Consider the following 22200-nt stretch of genomic DNA (forward strand, 5'->3'; position numbering starts at 1 on the left):
CTTTGTTACTGCTCTAGTACACCCTAATTACTGTTCTATTACTGCACTATTACTGCTTTATTACACCCTAACCACTGCTCTATTGCTGCTGTATTACTGCTTTTCTACTGCTCTGTTACAGCCTAATTACTGCTTTATGACTGCTCTATTACCGCTTTATTACTGCTCTATTACTGCTTTATTACTGCTCTATTACTGCTTTGTTACTGCTCTGTCGCTGCTGAGTCTTCCCAGCATTCTGAATGTAAGTGAAATGTTAAGAAAATGTGTCTTAAGACGAAAAATGTTTTGTCTTTGTGCCTGTTTGCATTTCTCTGTAAGAATATTTACTTGAATAAAGGACTTTGGATTCATGCGTTCTAATATATCTCTAAAGAATATTTTCACAATACTTTTTTTTTGTTGTTGTTCCAAATATGGATGTGATATTTGGCTTTGATGAGTATCAATACTACAACATGTACTACAATATGTACTCTTCAAAGAGCAATGTTTGATTGGTGTTTTCTATATGAAACAAACACAAACAATAATCATCGAAGGCAGTAATAGGAAATATCACTCCTGCCACCAGAGGGAGCTGTCACTCAAAGTGCTATGAGCAGAGCTCACCTGCCTAGTCTTCTCCAGAGTCACACAGCTGAACTTGAAAAAAGAAAACTTTTGCTTGTAAACATTCGACTCTTACAGTGACAAGACAAAACAATTGTGAGCGTAAAAAGAACTATTCGTCATGTGCTGATTATCTCGCTAAATACTTAGCATGCATGCTAATCTATTCCATTCGGGCCTGGTTGTCGCAATAAGATGAATATATTTAAACATCTTTTCACGATTCGATGCAATTCAACTATAGAAATGACTCTGCAAATGCTGCACACTGACTACTCTAAATTATATTCAACTCTCTGCTTCCAAGTGGGAAATGTGTTGATGAAGCTTTTTATATACAGTGTATATATATATATATATATATATATATATATATATATTTATTTTTTTCCGGTTTGAACGTAAACGCAACAATTCTATATAAATGTATGAATTTGATCATCTTTATATTAGCGTGTCTTCATATTAGTTGCAGTGTACATATCCGAGCAGCAGGTGGCGGTAGTTAAGGTGTTTGTGAAAACCATGTTAGTTGTAATGACCACCTCCGAGCAGCAGGTGGCGGTATGGTCGCAGACATGTGGGATTTCAGCACAGCAGCTTTAAAAGAAGAAGGTCTGCAAAGCAACGTGAGTTTTGTTTATCGCGTCATACACGCTTATTGTCGCTCTTTTTACTCTTCGTCACGCAAACGTGTACTTTATAACTCCTGCGTTACTTTATAGCTCCTGCGTGTATCTGTGCGGTCTTTAGTACACAAGTAGTAACTACAAGACTAAGCTAACTGTAGCCTTCAAGCCAGCAGTGCTGCCTGAAGAGTTAGCCCAAAGTCATTTAATAACTAAACAAATATCATGTAATCATGTATCATAGTAGTACTCGTGTATCATAGTACTACTCGTGTATCATAGTAGTACTCGTGTATCATAGTACTACTCGTGTATCATAGTAATACTCATGTATCATAGAAGTACTCATGTATCATAGTACTACTCCTGTATCATAGGAGTACTTGTGTATCATAGTAGTACTCATGTATCATAATAGTACTCATATATCATAGTACTACTCCTGTATCATAGTACTACTCGTGTATCATAGTAGTACTCCTGTATCATAGTACTACTCGTGTATCATAGTAGTACTCATGTATCGTAATAGTACTCATATATCATAGTACTACTCCTGTATCATAGTATTACTCATGTATCATAGTAGTACTCATATATCATAGTACTACTCCTGTATCGTAGTACTACTCGTGTGTCATAGTAGTACTCATGTATCATAGTATTACTCATGTATCATAGTAGTACTCGTGTATCATAGTAGTACTCATGTATCATAGTAATACTGGGGTATCATAGTACTACTCATGTATCATAATAGTACTCATATATCATAGTAATACTCCTGTATCATAGTAATACTTGTGTATCATAGTAGTACTCATGTATCATAGTAATACTGGGGTATCATAGTACTACTCATGTATCATAATAGTACTCATATATCATAGTACTACTCCTGTATCATAGTACTACTCGTGTATCAGTACTACTCGTGTATCATAGTACTACTCATGTATCATAATAGTACTCATATATCATAGTACTACTCCTGTACCATAGTATTACTCATGTATCATAGTAGTACTCATACATCATAGTACTACTCCTGTATAATAGTACTACTTGTGTATCATAGTAGTATTCATGTATCATAGTATTACTCATGTATCATAGTAGTACTCGTGTATCATAGTAATACTCCTGTATCATAGTAAAACTTGTGTATCATAGTAGTACTCATGTATCATAGTAGTACTTATCATAGTAGTACACGTGTACCATAGTAGTACTACTCGTGTATCATAGTACTACTCATGTATCATAATAGTACTCATATATCATAGTACTACTCCTGTATCATAGTAGTACACATGTATCATAGTAGTACATGTGTATCATAGTAGTACTCGTGTATCATAGTAGTACACGTGTATCATAGTAGTACTTGTGTATCATAGTAGTACTCGTGTATCATAGTAGTACTCGTGTATCATAGTAGTACACATGTATCAGTAGTACATGTGTATCATAGTAGTAATCATGTATCATAGTAGTACTCGTATATCATAGTGGTATACGTGTATCATAGTAGTACTCGTGTATCATAGTAGAACTCCTGTATTATAGTAGTACTCGTGTATCATAGTAGTACTTGTATATCATAGTACTCGTGTATCATAGTAGTACACATGTATCATAGTAGTACACATGTATCATAGTAGTACATGTGTATCATAGTAGTAATCATGTATCATAGTAGTACACGTGTATCATAGTAGTACTCTTGTATCATAGTAGTACTCATATATCATAGTACTACTCATGTATCATAGTCGTACTCGTGTATCATAGTTGTAGTCTTGTGTCATAGTAGTACTCGTGTATCATAGTAGTATTCATGTATCATAACAGTACTTGTGTATCATAGTAGTACTCGTGTATCATAGTAGTACCTGTGTAATCTTAGTAGTACACGTGTAATCATGTATCATAGTACTACTCGTGTATCGTAGTAGTACACGTGTATCATAGTAGTACACGTGTAATCATAGTAGTACACATGTAATCATGTATCATAGTAGTACACGTGTAATAATGTATCATAGTAGTACATGTGTAATCATGTATCGTGGTAGTACTGGTGTATCACAGTAGTACTTGTGTAATTATGTTTCATAGTACTCGTGTATTATAGTAGTACACGTGTATCATAGTAGTACACGTGTAATCAATTATCATAGTAGTACTCGTGTAATCATGTATCATAGTAGTACTCGTGTATCATAGTAGTACACGTGTATCATAGTAGTACACGTGTAATCAATTATCATAGTAGTACTCGTGTAATCATGTATCATAGTAGTACTTGTGTATCATAGTAGTACTGTCACGCTGTGTTGTTGACGAACCCCAAGATGCAGAGATGGCGGCAGGCATTGTCCAGGAAAACATGATTTAATGTTCATAAAATAAAGGTAGAAACATAAACCAGGAACTAGGAACAGGAAACAGGATGCCAGGGAAACAGAAACTGGAAGACGAGGAACAAAAATACAGCAAGCTACAAACAGCTACAGAATATAGCTTACCGCTACCGCATCCAGCTACACTGACATTGACAAGTAGAAATGACAATAATCCAGCACTGACTGGAGGGGAAGGCAGGTTTAAAGAGCAGTTGGCTGATTGGCACCAGGTGTGGCCCGGTGCCAATCAGCCACAGCTGAGGGGACAGCGTTTAGAGAGACAAACAGGAAACTGAACCAAAATAAGAGTGCTGACAGGAAATAAAACAAAGACAGAGAAAAAACTAAAACTTGACCAAACTGTCAGGGACAAACCTGACAAGTACATGTGTAATCATGTATCATAGTAATACTTGTGTATCATAGAAGTATTTTTGTATAATGGAAGTACACGTGTAATCATGTATCATAGTAATACTTGTGTATCATTGAAGTATTTGTGTATAATGGAAGTACACGTGTAATCATGTATCATAGTAGTACTCGTGTATCATAGTAGTACTCGTGTATCATAGCAGTACTCGTGTATCATAGTAGTACATGTGTATCATAGTAGTACTCTTGTATCATAGTAGTACTCGTGTATCATAGTACTACTCGTGTATCATAGTAGTACTATTGTATCATAGTAGTAGTCTTGTATTATAGTAGTACTCGTGTATCATAGTAGTATTCATGTATCATAAAAGTACTCGTGTATCATAGTAGTACACATGTAATCATAGTAGTACACGTGTAATCATGTATCATAGTACTACTCGTGTATCGTAGTGGTTCACATGTATCATAGTAGTATTGTTGTATAATAGTAGTACACGTGTAATCATAGTACACGTGTAATCATGTATCATAGTAGTACATGTGTAATATATCATAGTAGTACTCATGTATCATAGTAGTACATGTGTAATCATGTATCGTAGTAGTACTGGTGTATCATAGTAGTACTCGTGTAATCATGTTTCATAGTACTCGTGTATTATAGTAGTACACGTGTATCATAGTAGTACATGTGTAATCAATTATCATAGTAGTACTCGTGTAATCATGTATCATAGTAGTACTCGTGTATCATAGTAGTATTCGAGTATCATAGTAGTACACGTGTAATCATGTATCATAGTAATACTTGTGTATCATAGAAGTATTTGTGTATCATGGAAGTTATTGTGTAATCATGTATCATAGTAATACTTGTGTATAATAGTAGGACACGTGTAATCATGCATCTTGATGCATGTACATGTTGCAGTACATGTTGTAGTTCATGTTACAGTACATGTTGCAGTACATGTTACAGTACATGTTGCAGTGCATGTTGTTTTACATGTTGTATTACATGTTGTATTACATGTTGCAGTACATGTTCCAGTACATGTTGTATTACATGTTGCAGTACATATTGCAGTGCATGTTGTTTTACATGTTGTTTTACATGTTGTATTACATGTTGCAGTACATGTTGTAGTTCATGTTACAGTACATGGTGCAGTGCATGTTGTTTTACATGTTGTATTACATGTTGTATTACATGTTGCAGTACATGTTCCAGTACATGTTGCAGTACATGTTGCAGTACATATTGCAGTGCATGTTGTATTACATGTTGTATTACATGTTGCAGTACATGTTCCAGTACATGTTGTATTACATGTTGCAGTACATGTTCCAGTACATGTTACTGACAGGATGCAGTGCGTCTCCCATAACAATGTGACCTCGGACTATGTTAAGGTAACGTGCGGAGTCCCCCAGGGTTCGGTTCTTGGCCCTGCACTCTTTAGTATTTACATGCTGCCGCTGGGTGACATCATACGCAAATACGGTGTTAGCTTTCACTGTTATGCTGATGACACCCAACTCTACATGCCCCTAAAGCTGACCAACACGCCGGATTGTAGTCAGCTGGAGGCGTGTCTTAATGAAATTAAACAATGGATTTCCGCTAACTTTTTGCAACTCAACGCTAAGAAAACGGAAATGCTGATTATCGGTCCTGCTAGACACCGACATCTATTTAATAATACCACCTTAACATTTGACAACCAAACAATTACACAAGGCGACTCTGTAAAGAATCTGGGTAATATTTTCGACCCAACTCTCTCGTTTGAGTCACACATTAAGAGTGTTACTAAAACGGCCTTCTTTCATCTCCAAAATTCGTTCCATTTTGTCCACAAGCGACGCTGAGATCATTATTCATGCGTTCGTTACGTCTCGTCTCGATTGCTGTAACGTATTATTTTCGGGTCTCCCTATGTCTAGCATTAAAAGATTACAGTTGGTACAAAAATGCGGCTGTTAGACTCTTGACAAGAACAAGAAAGTTTGATCATATTACGCCTATACTGTATATACCTTTATATACCTATATACATATATACATATACCTATACTGTATATACCTTTATATACCTATATACATATATACATATACCTATACTGTATATACCTTTATATACATATATACATATACCTATACTGGCTCACCTGCACTGGCTTCCTGTGCACTTAAGATGTGACTTTAAGGTTTTACTACTTACGTATAAAATACTACACGGTCTAGCTCCATCCTATCTTGCTGACTGTATTGTACCATATGTCCCGGCAAGAAATCTGCGTTCAAAGAACTCCGGCTTATTAGTGATTCCCAGAGCCCAAAAAAAGTCTGCGGGCTATAGAGCGTTTTCTGTTCGGGCTCCAGTGCTCTGGAATGCCCTCCCGGTAAAAGTTAGAGATGCTAAACTCATTTGTATACTCTAGCCTTTAAATAGACCCCCCTTTTTTAGACCAGTTGATCTGCCGTTTTCTTTTCTCCTTTGCCCCCTCGCCGGGTTATTCCGGTTACGGTGACCATGGATGAAGTGCTGGCTGTCCAAAGTCGGGACCCGGGGTGGACCGCTCGCCTGTGCATCGGTTGGGGACGTCTCTGCGCTACTGACCTGTCTCCGCTCGGGATGGTCTCCTGCTGGCCCCACTATGGGCTGGACTCTCACTGTTATGTTGGATCCACTAGGGACTGTACTTGGAGGGGGGGTTACCCACATATGCGATCCTCCCCAAGGTTTCTCATAGTCATTCACATCGACATCCCTTGTGTGGGCTCTGTGCCGAAGATGTCGTTGTGGCTTGTGCAGCCCTTTGAGACTTTGTGATTTAGGGCTATATGAATAAACATTGATTGATGTTGCAGTACATGTTGTAGTACATGTTGTATTACATGTTGTTGTCATGTTTTGCAGCAGTGAGAGAGAGAGGATGCAGAGAGGATCAGGAATTCGTACTTTGCAAGTTTTGGACACAGAGTTCAACGCTGACACAGTAGAATGGTGTCCTGTGTACTCCTACCACCACATCCTGGCCTGTGGCACCTACCACCTTCTACCGCAAGTAATACTTCAAATACTACTACTACTACTACTAATGTGGCACCTACCACCTTCTACCGCAAGTAATACTTCAAATACTACTACTACTAATGTGGCACCTACCACCTTCTACCGCAAGTAATACTTCATATACTACTACTACTAATGTGGCACCTACCACCTTCTACCGCAAGTAATATTTCAAATACTACTACTTATGTGGTACCTACCACCTTCTACCACAAGTAATACTTCAAATACTACTACTTATGTGGTACCTACCACCTTCTACCACAAGTAATACTTCAAATACTACTACTTATGTGGTACCTACCACCTTTTACCACAAGAAATACTTCAAATACTACTACTACTACTACTAATGTGGCACCTACCACCTTCTACAGCAAGTAATACTTCAAATACTACTACTTATGTGGCACCTACCACCTTCTACCACAAGTAATATTTCAAATACTACTACTTATGTGGTACCTACCACCTTCTACCACAATAAATACTTCAAATACTACTACTACTACTACTTATGTGGCACCTACCACCTTGTACTGCAAGTAATACTTCAAATACTACTACTACTACTAATGTGGCACCTACCACCTTCTACCGCATTATTAAATAGGTGTATAATTGTTTTGTTGTCAAATGTTAAGGTGGTATTATTAAATAGGTGTATAATTGTTTTGTGGTCAAATGTTAAGGTATTATTATTAAATAAGTGTATAATTGTTTTGTTGTCAAATGTTAAGGTGGTATTATTAAATAGGTGTGTAATTGTTTTGTTGTCAAATGTTAAGGTGGTATTATTAAATAAGTATAATTGTTTTGTTGTCAAATATTAAGGTGGTATTATTATATAGGTGTGTAATTGTTTTGTTGTCAAATGTTAAGGTGGTATTATTAAATAAGTGTATAATTGTTTTGTTGTCAAATGTTAAGGTGGTATTAGTAAATAAGTGTGTAATTGTTTTGTTGTCAAATGTTAAGGTGGTATTATTAAATAGGTGTGTAATTGTTTTGTTGTCAAATGTTAAGGTGGTATTATTAAATAGGTGTATAATTGTTTTGTTTTCAAATGTTAAGGTGGTATTATTAATAAAATGTCTAATTGTCTTGTCAAATGTTATGGTGGTATTATTAATTAAGTGTCTAATTGTCTTGTCAAATGTTAAGGTGGTATTATTAATTAAATGTGTAATTGTCTTGTCAAATGTTATGGTGGTATTAGTAAATAGGTGTATAATTGTTTTGTTGTCAAATGTTAAGGTGGTATTATTAAATAGGTGTGTAATTGTTTTGTTGTCAAATGTTAAGGTGATATTATTAAATTAGTGTATAATTGTTTTGTTGTCAAATGTTAAGGTGGTATTATTAAATAAGTGTATAATTGTTTTGTTGTCAAATGTTAAGGTGGTATTATTAAATAGGTGTATAATTGTTTTGTTTTCAAATGTTAAGGTGGTATTATTAATTAAATGTCTAATTGTCTTGTCAAATGTTAAGGTGGTATTATTAATTAAGTGTCTAATTGTCTTGTCAAATTTTAAGGTGGTATTATTAATTAAATGTGTAATTGTCTTGTCAAATGTTATGGTGGTATTATTAAATAGGTCTATAATTGTTTGGTTGTCAAATGTTAAGGTGGTATTATTAAATAGGTGTGTAATTGTTTTGTTGTCAAATGTTAAGGTGGTATTATTATTAAATGTCTAATTGTTTTGTTAAATGTTAAGGTGGTATTATTAATTACATGTTTAATTGTCTTGTCAAATGTTAAGGTGGTATTATTAATTAAATGTGTAATTGTCTTGTCAAATGTTAAGGTGGTAATATTTAATAGGTGTATAATTGTTTTGTTGTTAAATGTTAAGGTGGTATTATTAAATAGGTGTGTAATTGTTTTGTTGTCAAATGTTTAGGTGGTATTATTTATTAAATGTCTAATTGTCTTGTCAAATGTTAAGGTGGTATTATTAATTAAATGTTTAATTGTCTTGTCAAATGTTAAGGTGGTATTATTAATTAAATGTCTCATTGTCTTGTCAAATGTTAAGGTGGTATTATTAATTAAATGTCTAATTGTCTTGTCAAATGAAATAGGTGTCTGTGTCCGATGATCAACATTTCCGTTTTCTTAGCGTTAAGTTGCAAAAAGTTGCTGGACATCCATTGTTTAATTTCTTTAAGACACGCCTCCAGGTGACTACAATCTGGTGTGTTGGTCAGCTTCAGGAGCATGTAGAGTGTATATCAAATATATACACTGTATATGTATGTATGTATGTATGTATGTATGTACATAGAGTAATGTATATGTGTATTTGTTGTTGCAGGAAGAAGAAGATGTTCCTCCAAGTAGAAAAGGTCGTTTGTATCTTTGGAGATATCAACAAGAAGCAAAGACTTCTCACCTCACTGAGATCCAGACCATCGACATGTCTGCTATTCTTGATATCAAATGGTACACACACACACACACACACACACACACACACACACACACACACACACACACACACACACACACACACACACACACAGACATTAGTGATATTTGGAGGTGCATGTTAATAAATGATAGCAGAAGAGTTATTCAAAGTTATTAGTTATCAAAATTATATATTTTTTAAATGTTCCTCTGTGTGTGTGTGTGTGTGTGTGTGTGTGTGTGTGTGTGTGTGTGTGTGTGTGTGTGTGTGTGTGTGTGTGTGTGTGTGTGTGTGGCCAGGTGTCATGTGGCGGTGTCAGGAAAGGTGCTGATGGGTCTGGCAGCTTCTAATGGAGAACTACAAGTACACACACTGTCACCTGAACAGGTACACACTCCACATACTTTGTGTAGTATTTGCATATCTACTCTACTTGTCATGTTGTGTTGTTACATTTATCATATGTGGCACATCCTACTCTATTTGTCATGTTGTGTTGTGTTGTGTTACCCTTATCATATGTGACACATCCTACTCTACTTGTCGTGTTGTGCTGTGTTGTGTAGTATTACACTTATCATATGTGACACATCCTACTATACTTGTCATGTTGTGTTGTGTTGTGTTGTGTAGTACTACACTTATCATATGTGACACATCCTACTATACTTGTCATGTTGTGTTGTGTAGAATTACACTTATCATATGTTTAACACATCCTACTCTATTTGTCTTGTTGTGTTGTGTTACACTTATCACATGTGGCACATCCTACTCTACTTGTCATGTTGTGTTGTGTTAAGTTAAGTTAAGTTAAAGTACCAATGATTGTCACACACACACTAGGTGTGGTGAAATTTGTCCTCTACATTTATCATATGTGACACATCCTACTCTACTTGTCATGTCGTGTTGTGTTGTGTTGTGTAGTATTACACTTATCAGATGTGACACATCCTACTCTACTTGTCATGTTGTGTTGTGTTGTGTTGTGTAGTACTACACTTATCATATGTGACACATTCTACTCTACTTTTCATTGTTCATGTTGTCTTGTGTTGTGTTAGTGTGTCGTGTAGGACCATTGTGCATGTTTTTGTCACCACACTAAGTGTTGTATTGTTGTGTTATGTATGACCATTATATAGTTGTTGTGTAGTGATACACTGATGGTTGTGTGTGAGTAGAATCATCGTAAAATTGTTGTGTAGTGATACACTGATGGTTGGGTGTGAGTAGGACCATTGTGTAGTTGTTGTGTAGTGATACACTGATGGTTGTGTGTGAGTAGGACCATTGTGCAGTTGTTTTGTAGTGATACACTGATAGTTGTGTGTTAAGTTGGACGATTGTGCACGTTATGTAGTTTTTGTGTAGTGACACACTGATGGTTGTATGAATAGGACCAGAGTGTAGTTGTTGTGTAGTGATACACTGATAGTTGTGTGTTAAGTAGGACCATTGTGCATGCTATGTAGTTGTTGTGTAGTGATACACTAATGGTTGTGTGTGAGTAGGACCATAGTGTAGTGGTTGTGTAGTGATACACTGATAGTTGTGTGTCAATAGGACCATACTGTAGTGTATAGTTGCTGTGTAGTGACAGTGATTGTTGCGTGTGTCAGTAGGAAGGCAGTGTAGTTGTTGTGTAGTGACACAGTGATGGTTGTGTGTTGTGTAGTGATACAGTTATTGTTGTAGAGTCAGTAGGAAGGAAGTGTAGTTGTGTAGTGACACAGTGATTGTTGTGTGTGTGTCAGTAGGAAGGCAGTGTAGTTGTTGTGTAGTGACACAGTGATTGTTGTGTGTTAGTAAGAAAGGCATTGTAGTTTGTTGTGTAGTGACACAGTGATTGTTTTGTGTGTCAGTAGGAAGGCAGTGTAGTTGTTGTGTAGTGACACAGTGATTGTTGTGTGTGTCAGTAGGAAGGCAGTGTAGTTGTTGTGTAGTGACACAGTGATTGTTGTGTGTGTCAGTAGGAAGGCAGTGAAGTTGTTGTGTAGTGACACAGTGGTGGTTGAGTGTTGTGTAGTGACACAGTTATTGTTGTAGAGTCAGTAGGAAAGAAGTGTAGTTGTGTAGTGACACAGTGATTGTTGTGTGTATCAGTAGGAAGGTAGTGTAGTTGTTGTGTAGTGACAGTGATTGTTGTGTGTGTCAGTAAGAAAGGCATTGTAGTTGTTGTGTAGTGACACAGTGATTGTTGTGTGTGTCAGTAGGAAGGCAGTGTAGTTGTTGTGTAGTGACACAGTGATTGTTGTGTGTGTCAGTAGGAAGGCAGTGTAGTTGTTGTGTAGTGACACAGTGATTGTTGTGTGTGTCAGTGTGAGGGCAGTGTAGTTGTTGTGTAGTGACACAGTGATTGTTGTGTGTGTCAGTAGGAAGGCAGTGTAGTTGTTGTGTAGTGACACAGTGATTGTTGTGTGTGTCAGTAGGAAGGCAGTGTAGTTGTTGTGTAGTGACACAGTGATTGTTGTGTGTGTCAGTATGAAGGCAGTGTAGTTGTAGTGTAGTGACACAGTGATTGTTGTGTGTGTCAGTAGGAAGGCAGTGTAGTTGTTGTGTAGTGACACAGTGATTGTTCTGTGTGTCAGTAGGAAGGCAGTTTAGTTGTAGTGTAGTGACACAGTGATTGTTGTGTGTGTCAGTAGGAAGGCAGTGTAGTTGTTGTGTAGTGACACAGTGATTGTTGTGTGTGTCAGTAGGAAGGCAGTGTAGTTGTTGTGTAGTGACACAGTGATTGTTGTGTGTGTCAGTATGAGGGCAGTGTAGTTGTAGTGTAGTGACACAGTGATTGTTGTGTGTGTCAGTAGGAAGGCAGTGTAGTTGTTGTGTAGTGACACAGTGATTGTTGTGTGTGTCAGTATGAGGGCAGTGTAGTTGTAGTGTAGTGACACAGTGATTGTTGTGTGTGTCAGTAGGAAGGCAGTGTGAGTCTACAGGTGATCAACAACCAGAAGGTGTCATCAGGACTTGTTTTGTCGTTAGATTGGTCCACTGGAAGGATGGACAGGTGACGTCTCTCTCACAATATGACAATAATAAATGTATGTCCTAATAGTATTCTACACAAATATTGTGTGTGTGTGTGTTGTGTTTTGGTGAGCAGCAGTGACGTGAAGGTTGTGTGCAGCGACTCAACAGGAAGTGTCAGCGTCTTTTCTTTGCACCAAACTCACCTTTCACCTGTGACTCACCTGAGAGCTCACGACTATGAAGCTTGGATCTCCGCCTTCTCCTACTGGGACACACACCTGGTGTACTCAGGTACTACTACTACTACTACTACTTCAAAGTACTACAATATTTACTACTAAATCTCAGCCTTTTCGTACTGGGACACACACCTGGTGTACTCAGGTACTACTACTACTACTACTTCAAAGTACTACAATATTTACTACTAGATCTCAGCCTTCTCCTACTGGGACACACACCTGGTGTACTCAGGTACTACTACTACTACTACTTCAAAGTACTAAAATATTTACTACTAGATCTCAGCCTTCTCCTACTGGGACACACACCTGGTGTACTCAGGTACTACTACTACTACTACTTCAAAGTACTACAATATTTACTACTAGATCTCAGCATTGGGACACACACCTGATGTACTCAGGTACGACTACTACTACTACTACTTCAATATATAGTACTAGATCTCCGCCTTATCCCACTGGGACACCCACCTGGTGTACTCAGGTACTACTACTACTACTACTTCAAAGTACTACAATATTTACTACTAGATCTCAGCCTTCTCCTACTGGGACACCCACCTGGTGTACTCAGGTACTACTACTACTACTACTTCAAAGTACTACAATATTTACTACTAGATCTCAGCCTTCTCCTACTGGGACACACACCTGGTGTACTCAGGTACTACTACTACTACTACTTCAAAGTACTACAATATTTACTACTAGATCTCAGCCTTCTCCTACTGGGACACACACCTGGTGTACTCAGGTACTACTACTACTACTACTTCTACAAAGTACTACCATATCTACCACACCATCAATCAACACAAAATATTGACCATGTACAAAATAAATATTGAATACATATAAAATAAATATTGACTATGTATAAAATAAATATTGACTATGTTTAAAATAAATATTGAATATAATTTTAAAAAAAATATTGAATATGTTTGAAATAAATATTGAATATGTCGAAAATAAATACTTTATTTTAGTAAATGTTGTGGTACTATGAAGTATCTATGCTAGTAAATGTTGTGGTACTTTGAAGTATCTATGCTAGTAAATGTTGTGGTACTTTGAAGTATCTATGCTAGTAAATGTTGTGGTACTTTGAAGTGTCTATTTTAGTAAATGTGGTACATTGAAATATATGTTAGTAAATATTGTGGTACTTTGAAGTATTTGTTAGTAAATATTGTGATACTTTGAAGTATCTATGTTAGTAAATGTTGTAGCACTTTGAAGTATATATGTTAGTAAATGTTGTGGCACTTTGAAGTATCTATGTTTAGTAAATGTTGTGATACTTTGATGTATCTATGTAAAATAAATATTTGATATGTTCAAAATAAATATTGAATATGTATAAAATATATATTGAATATTTATATAATAAATATTGAATCTGTGTAAAATAAATATTAAATCTGTATAAAATAAATATTGACTATGTATAAAATAAATATTGTTGTCTTCTCAGGCGGTGATGATTGTAAACTTAAAGGCTGGGATCTCAGAATGGATTCTTCCATACCCACATTCACCAGTAAAAGGTACTATTTACTACCTATCTTAGTACATTTTGTGGTACTATTTACCAACTATCTTAGTACATGTTGTGGTACTATTTACTCTCTATCTTAGTACATGTTATGGTACTATTTACTCTCTATTTTAGTACATGTTATGGTACTATTTACTATCATAGTACATGTTGTGGTACTATTTACTATCTATCTTAGTACATGTTGTGGTACTTTGTAGTATCTATGTTAGTAAATATTGTGGTACATTTAAGTATTTATGTTAGTAAATGTTGTGGTATTTTGAAGTATCTATCTTAGTAAATATTGTGAGGTTATTTTACCAGCTATATAGTAACTATTGTGGTACTTTAAAGGATCTATGTTAGTAAATATTGTGGTATTTTGAAGTATCTGTTAGTAAATTTTGTGGGATTATTTACTATCTATCTTAGTAAATGTTGTTGTTCTTTAAAGTACCTATTTTGAAAAATATTGTGGTACTTTGAAGTATATATATTAGTAAATATTGTGGTACTTTGAAGTATCTGTTATTAAATACTGTGGTACTTTGGAGTATCTACGTTAGTAAATGTTGTGGTACTTTAAAGTAACTATGTTAGTAAATGTTGTGGTACTTTAAAGTATCTATGTTGGTAAATGTTGTGGTTCTATGTTAGTAAAATATCTATGTCAGTATATATTGTGGTACTTTGAAGTATCTATATTGAATATTGTGTTACTTTAAGGTTTCTATCTTAGTAAATAAAGTGGAATTATTTACTATCTATGTAAGTAAATGGTGTGGTACCTTGTAGTACTCTTAAGGTTAATATTTATTGTGGTACTTTGAAAAGGTACTCATGCTACTGTGAGTAGTGCTGGAATCTCCAATACACCAACGTTCCTATTATCTGGCCATATAAATATAGAATATTCCTAATTAGAGTTATGGTTATGCGCCATGAATGGTCATGGTTATCGACCATTCATAGTTATAGTTTTAGTTCATTACATGAACTATGACTATAACCATTAATAGTTATAGTTTTAGTCATAGTTCATAGTTATAGTTATAGTCATAGTTCATAGCATGAACTATGACTATAACCATTCATAGCTATAGTTTTAGTCCTAGTTCATTGTATGGACTATAACTATGACCATTCATAGTTATAGTTTTAGTCAGAGTTCATAGCATGAACCATGACTATAACCATTCATAGTTATAGTTTTAGTCAGATTTCATAGCATGAACTCTGACTATGACCATTCATAGTTATAGTTTTAGTTATCGTTATAGTCATAGTTCATAGTATAAACTATGACTATAACTATTCATGGCGCATAATCATACCTGTAACTATCAACATAGATGAATGTTCGTATTCAAAGTTTTCATTTCTTTTGTTCCAAAGGCATTCTATGGGTGTGTGCAGCATTCACAGCAACCCCCATCGAGAACACATCCTTGCCACTGGCAGGTAAATATCATCAACTATCTCAACTATCATCAACTATCACCATCCATCTCAACTATCATAATCAACTATCTAAACTATCATCAACTATCTTAACTATCACCATCTATCTAAACTATCATTAACTATCTCAACAATACAAACTATCAACTGAACTATCATCAGCTGTCTTAACTATCACCATCCATCTAAACTATCATCATCAACTATCTAAACTATCACCATCTATCTAAACTATCATCATCAACTATCTAAATTATCAACTATCTTAACTATCACCATCTATCTAAACTATCATTAACTAACTATTTCAACAATAACAACTATCAACTGAACTATCATCTGCTGTCTTAACTATCATTAACTATCTAAGCTACCATCATCAACCATCGTAACCATCATTATCAACGATCTTAACTCTCAGTATAAGTATAATTGTTATATCAAATATAAAGTATGTAAACTGTAATTAACTATATCAAATATAAACTATGTAAACTGATTATTACATCAAATATAAACTATGTGAAGTATTGAAGTATTTGTGTATGTATTTCAGCTACGATGAGAAAGTACTGCAACAGTGTGAAAGTATTGAAGTATTTGTGTGTGTATTTCAGCTACGATGAGAAAGTACTGCAACAGTGTGAAAGTATTGAAGTATTTGTGTATGTATTTCAGCTACGATGAGAAAGTACTGCAACAATGTGAAAGTATTGAAGTATTTGTGTGTGTATTTCAGCTACGATGAGAAAGTACTGCAACAGTGTGAAAGTATTGAAGTATTTGTGTATGTATTTCAGCTACGATGAGAAAGTACTGCAACAATGTGAAAGTATTGAAGTATTTGTGTGTGTATTTCAGCTACGATGAGAAAGTACTGCAACAGTGTGAAAGTATTGAAGTATTTGTGTGTGTATTTCAGCTACGATGAGAAAGTACTGCAACAGTGTGAAAGTATTGAAGTATTTGTGTGTGTATTTCAGCTACGATGAGAAAGTACTGCAACAGTGTGAAAGTATTGAAGTATTTGTGTGTGTATTTCAGCTACGATGAGAAAGTACTGCAACAATGTGAAAGTATTGAAGTATTTGTGTGTGTATTTCAGCTACGATGAGAAAGTACTGCAACAATGTGAAAGTATTGAAGTATTTGTGTGTGTATTTCAGCTACGATGAGAAAGTACTGCAACAATGTGAAAGTATTGAAGTATTTGTGTGTGTATTTCAGCTACGATGAGAAAGTACTGCAACAATGTGAAAGTATTGAAGTATTTTGTGTGTGTATTTCAGCTACGATGAGAAAGTACTGTAACAATGTGAAAGTATTGAAGTATTTGTGTGTGTATTTCAGCTACGATGAGAAAGTACTGCAACAGTATGAAAGTATTGAAGTATTTGTGTGTGTATTTCAGCTACGATGAGAAAGTACTGCAACAATGTGAATGTATTGAAGTATTTGTGTGTGTATTTCAGCTACGATGAGAAAGTACTGCAACAATGTGAAAGTATTGAAGTATTTGTGTGTGTATTTCAGCTACGATGAGAAAGTACTGCAACAATGTGAAAGTATTGAAGTATTTGTGTGTGTATTTCAGCTACGATGAGAAAGTACTGCAACAGTGTGAAAGTATTGAAGTATTTGTGTGTGTATTTCAGCTACGATGAGAAAGTACTGCAACAATGTGAAAGTATTGAAGTATTTGTGTGTGTATTTCAGCTACGATGAGAAAGTACTGCAACGGTGTGAAAGTATTGAAGTATTTGTGTGTGTATTTCAGCTACGATGAGAAAGTACTGCAACAGTGTGAAAGTATTGAAGTATTTGTGTGTGTATTTCAGCTACGATGAGAAAGTACTGCAACAGTGTGAAAGTATTGAAGTATTTGTGTGTGTATTTCAGCTACGATGAGAAAGTACTGCAACAGTGTGAAAGTATTGAAGTATTTGTGTGTGTATTTCAGCTACGATGAGAAAGTACTGCAACAGTGTGAAAGTATTGAAGTATTTGTGTGTGTATTTCAGCTACGATGAGAAAGTACTGCAACAGTGTGAAAGTATTGAAGTATTTGTGTGTGTATTTCAGCTACGATGAGAAAGTACTGCAACAGTGTGAAAGTATTGAAGTATTTGTGTGTGTATTTCAGCTACGATGAGAAAGTACTGCAACAGTGTGAAAGTATTGAAGTATTTGTGTGTGTATTTCAGCTACGATGAGAAAGTACTGCAACAGTGTGAAAGTATTGAAGTATTTGTGTGTGTATTTCAGCTACGATGAGAAAGTACTGCAACAATGTGAAAGTATTGAAGTATTTGTGTGTGTATTTCAGCTACGATGAGAAAGTACTGCAACAATGTGAAAGTATTGAAGTATTTGTGTGTGTATTTCAGCTACGATGAGAAAGTACTGCAACAGTGTGAAAGTATTGAAGTATTTGTGTGTGTATTTCAGCTACGATGAGAAAGTACTGCAACAGTGTGAAAGTATTGAAGTATTTGTGTGTGTATTTCAGCTACGATGAGAAAGTACTGCAACAGTGTGAAAGTATTGAAGTATTTGTGTGTGTATTTCAGCTACGATGAGAAAGTACTGCAACAGTGTGAAAGTATTGAAGTATTTGTGTGTGTATTTCAGCTACGATGAGAAAGTACTGCTGTGGGACGGTCGAAATATGCGAGCTCCTGTGAGTGAGAGCACTTTGGGAGGAGGAGTGTGGAGGTTGAAGTGGCATCCTTCTCACCACCATCTTCTCCTGGCAGCCTGCATGCACAATCACATACATGTTCTCAATACTCAACATAGCACAGGTGAGCACATCATCATCATCATAGTCATACAGGTGAACATCAAATTCATACAGGTGAATACATCATCATATTCATACATCATTTTATTCATACAGGTAAACACATCATAATCATTCATACAGGTGAACACATCATATTAATACAGGTGAACACATCTTCATATTAATACAGGTGAACATCATATTAATACGGGTGAGCACATATTAATACAGGTGGTGGACATCATATTAATACAGGTGGACATTATATTAATACAGGTGAGCACATCATCATATTAATACAGGTGAACACATATAATACAGGTGAACACGTCATATTAATACTACTAGTATTACTATTAGTAATACTACTAATATTTCTGTTAGTAATACTACTAAAATTACTGTCAGTAATACTACTAATATTACTGTCAGTAATACTACTAATAGTAATGCTAACAATGTGAATACTACTAATATTACTGTCAGTAATACTACTAATATTACTGTCAGTAATACTACTAATGGTAACAAAGTAAATATTACTGTCAGTAATACTACCAATGCTAACAATGTAAATATTAATATTACTGTCAGTAATACTACTAATATTAATGCTAACAATGTAAATACTACTAATATTACTGTCAGTAATACTACTAATGCTAACAATATAAATATTACTGTCAGTAATACTACTAATATTAATGCTAACAATGTAAATAATACTATTACTGTCAGTAATACTACTAACATTAATGCTAACAATGTAAATATTAATATTACTGTCAGTAATACTACTAATATTAATGCTAACAATGTAAATACTACTAATATTACTGTCAGTAATACTACTAATGCTAACAATATAAATGTTACTGTCATTAATACTACTAACATTAATGCTAACAATGTAAATAATACTATTACTGTCAGTAATACTACTAACATTAATGCTAACAATGTAAATATTACTAATATTACTGTCAGTAATACTACTAATATTAATGCTAACAATGTAAATAATTCTAATATTACTGTTAGTAATACTACTAATATTAATGCTAACAATGTAAATAATACTAATATTACTGTTAGTAGTACTACTAATGTTAATGCTAACAATGTAAATAATACTAATATTACTGTCAGTAATACTACTAATATTAATGCTAACAATGTAAATACTACTAATATTACTGTCAGTAATACTACTAATGCTAAGAATATAAATGTTACTGTCATTAATACTACTAACATTAATGCTAACAATGTAAATAATACTATTACTGTCAGTAATACTACTAACATTAATGATAACAATGTAAATATTACTAATATTACTGTCAGTAATACTACTAATATTAATGCTAACAATGTAAATAATTCTAATATTACTGTTAGTAATACTACTAATATTAATGCTAACAATGTAAATAATACTAATATTACTGTTAGTAGTACTATTAATGTTAATGCTAACAATGTAAATAATACTAATATTACTGTCAGTAATACTAATATTAATGCTAACAATGTAAATAATACTAATATTACTGTTAGTAATACTACTAATATTAATGCTAACAATGTAAATAATACTAATATTACTGTCAGTAATACTGCTAATAGTAATGCTAACAACGTGAATACTACTAATATTACTGTCAGTAATACTACTAATATTACTGTCAGTAATACTACTAATATTAATGCTAACAATGTAAATACTACTAATATTACTGTCAGTAATACTACTAATGCTAACAATATAAATGTTACTGTCATTAATACTACTAACATTATTGCTAACAATGTAAATAATACTATTACTGTCAGTAATACTACTAATATTAATGCTAACAATGTAAATATCACTAATATTACTGTCAGTAATACTACTAATATTAATGCTAACAATGTAAATAATTCTAATATTACTGTTAGTAATACTACTAATATTAATGCTAACAATGTAAATAATACTAATATTACTGTTAGTAGTACTACTAATGTTAATGCTAACAATGTAAATAATACTAATATTACTGTCAGTAATACTAATATTAATGCTAACAATGTAAATATACTAATATTACTGTTAGTAATACTACTAATATTAATGCTAACAATGTAAATAATACTAATATTACTGTCAGTAATACTGCTAATAGTAATGCTAACAATGTGAATACTACTAATATTACTGTCAGTAATACTACTAATATTACTGTCAGTAATACTACTAATATTAATGCTAACAATGTAAATAATACTATTACTGTCAGTAATACTACTAACATTAATGCTGAAGATGTAAATACTACTAATATTACTGTCAGTAATACTACTAATATTAATGCTAACAATGTAAATAATACTAATATTACTGTTAGTAATACTACTAATATTAATGCTAACAATGTAAATAATACTAATATTACTGTGAGTAATACTACTAATGCTAACAATGTAAATACTACTAATGTTACTGTCAGTAATACTACTAATGATAATAATGTAAATACTATTAATATTGCTGTCAGTAATACTGCTAATATTAATGCTAACAATGTAAATACTACTTGTGTTACTGTGAGTAATACTACTAATATTAACAATGTAAATACTACTAATATTGCTTTCAGTAATACTGCTAATATTAATGCTAACAATGTAAATACTACTAATATTGTCAGTAATACCACTAATATTACTGTCAGTTTTAATACTAATATTACTGTCAGTAATACTGCCAATGCTAACAATGTAAATACTACAAATATTACTGTCAGTAATACTACTAATATTACTGTCAGTAATAATAGTAATATTACTGTCAGTAATACTACTAAAAATAACAATGTAAATACTACTAATATTACTGTCAGCAATAATAGTAGTATTACTGTCAGTAATACTACTAGTATTACTGTCAGTAATACTACTAATACTAACAATGTAAATACTACTAATATTACTGTCAGTAATAATATTAATGCTAACAATGTAAATACTACTAGTGTTACTGTGAGTAATACTACTAATGCTAACAATGTGTTGCCATGCAGAGGCGGCTGGGGGAGCGTGTCCAGTGGTGGCGTCGTACGTCCTGCACAACTCCTTGGCTTACGGAGCCGACTGGTCTCAGCTTCCTGTGGGGGAACCTGCTCCTCCCGCCCCTTCCCCCACGCCGTCAAAGCCGGCAGACGGTCACCTGAAGATCCAGTACGAGTCTCCCACCGGCAGCCTGGACACCTGCCTGGAGGACCACAGTGGACGTTACGTCCCAGAAGACCTTGGAGCAGCTGCCAGTGCAGGAGAAGGTGTCGGTCGGCATGGCGACACATCTTCTTTTCTGCTCGCCAGCTGCTCCTTCTACGACCACGTGCTCCACCTGTGGAGGTGGGACTACCTTGCAGACGGTACGTGTTGACCTCACCTTCTTCTCACATGGTCCACACCTTTATTTCCTGTCTTTGTCAAATAAATATCCTTTTTATCAGCCTGGTTAACAGATTGTCCTTACTTCCTGCTGTGACGTGTCCAAGAGCAGCTCGATTTCAAAATAAAGTTACCTGACACAATATCAACTATCATCATCAACCATCTAAACTATCATCCCCTATCTAAACTATCATCATCCACTATCTAATCTATCAT

The 22200-nt window shown here is 34.4% G+C and overlaps 1 protein-coding gene across 5 annotated transcripts; it reads left to right on the plus strand.

Moving 5' to 3' along the window:
- The first annotated feature begins 1111 nt into the window (after positions 1–1111).
- Positions 1112–22200, plus strand: dph7 (diphthamide biosynthesis 7). Of its 5 annotated transcripts, none has more exons than XM_062024177.1 (10): positions 1112–1241; positions 6955–7102; positions 9439–9562; positions 9830–9917; positions 12452–12543; positions 12640–12797; positions 14229–14301; positions 15690–15755; positions 18387–18559; positions 21609–22200. In XM_062024177.1, the coding sequence occupies exons 2-10, from the start codon at positions 7039–7041 to the stop codon at positions 21971–21973; spliced, it is 1203 nt and encodes a 400-aa protein (XP_061880161.1). In that variant the 5' UTR covers positions 1112–1241; positions 6955–7038; the 3' UTR covers positions 21974–22200. The 5 variants fall into 5 exon arrangements, with proteins under 5 accessions (XP_061880161.1, XP_061880159.1, XP_061880162.1 ...); XM_062024175.1 differs by having other exon boundaries at positions 9435–9562; positions 21609–22198; XM_062024178.1 differs by having other exon boundaries at positions 1177–1241; positions 6958–7102.

Source organism: Entelurus aequoreus, linkage group LG17 (genome assembly GCF_033978785.1).
Source record: "Entelurus aequoreus isolate RoL-2023_Sb linkage group LG17, RoL_Eaeq_v1.1, whole genome shotgun sequence".
Classification (NCBI taxonomy): Eukaryota; Metazoa; Chordata; class Actinopteri; order Syngnathiformes; family Syngnathidae; genus Entelurus; species Entelurus aequoreus.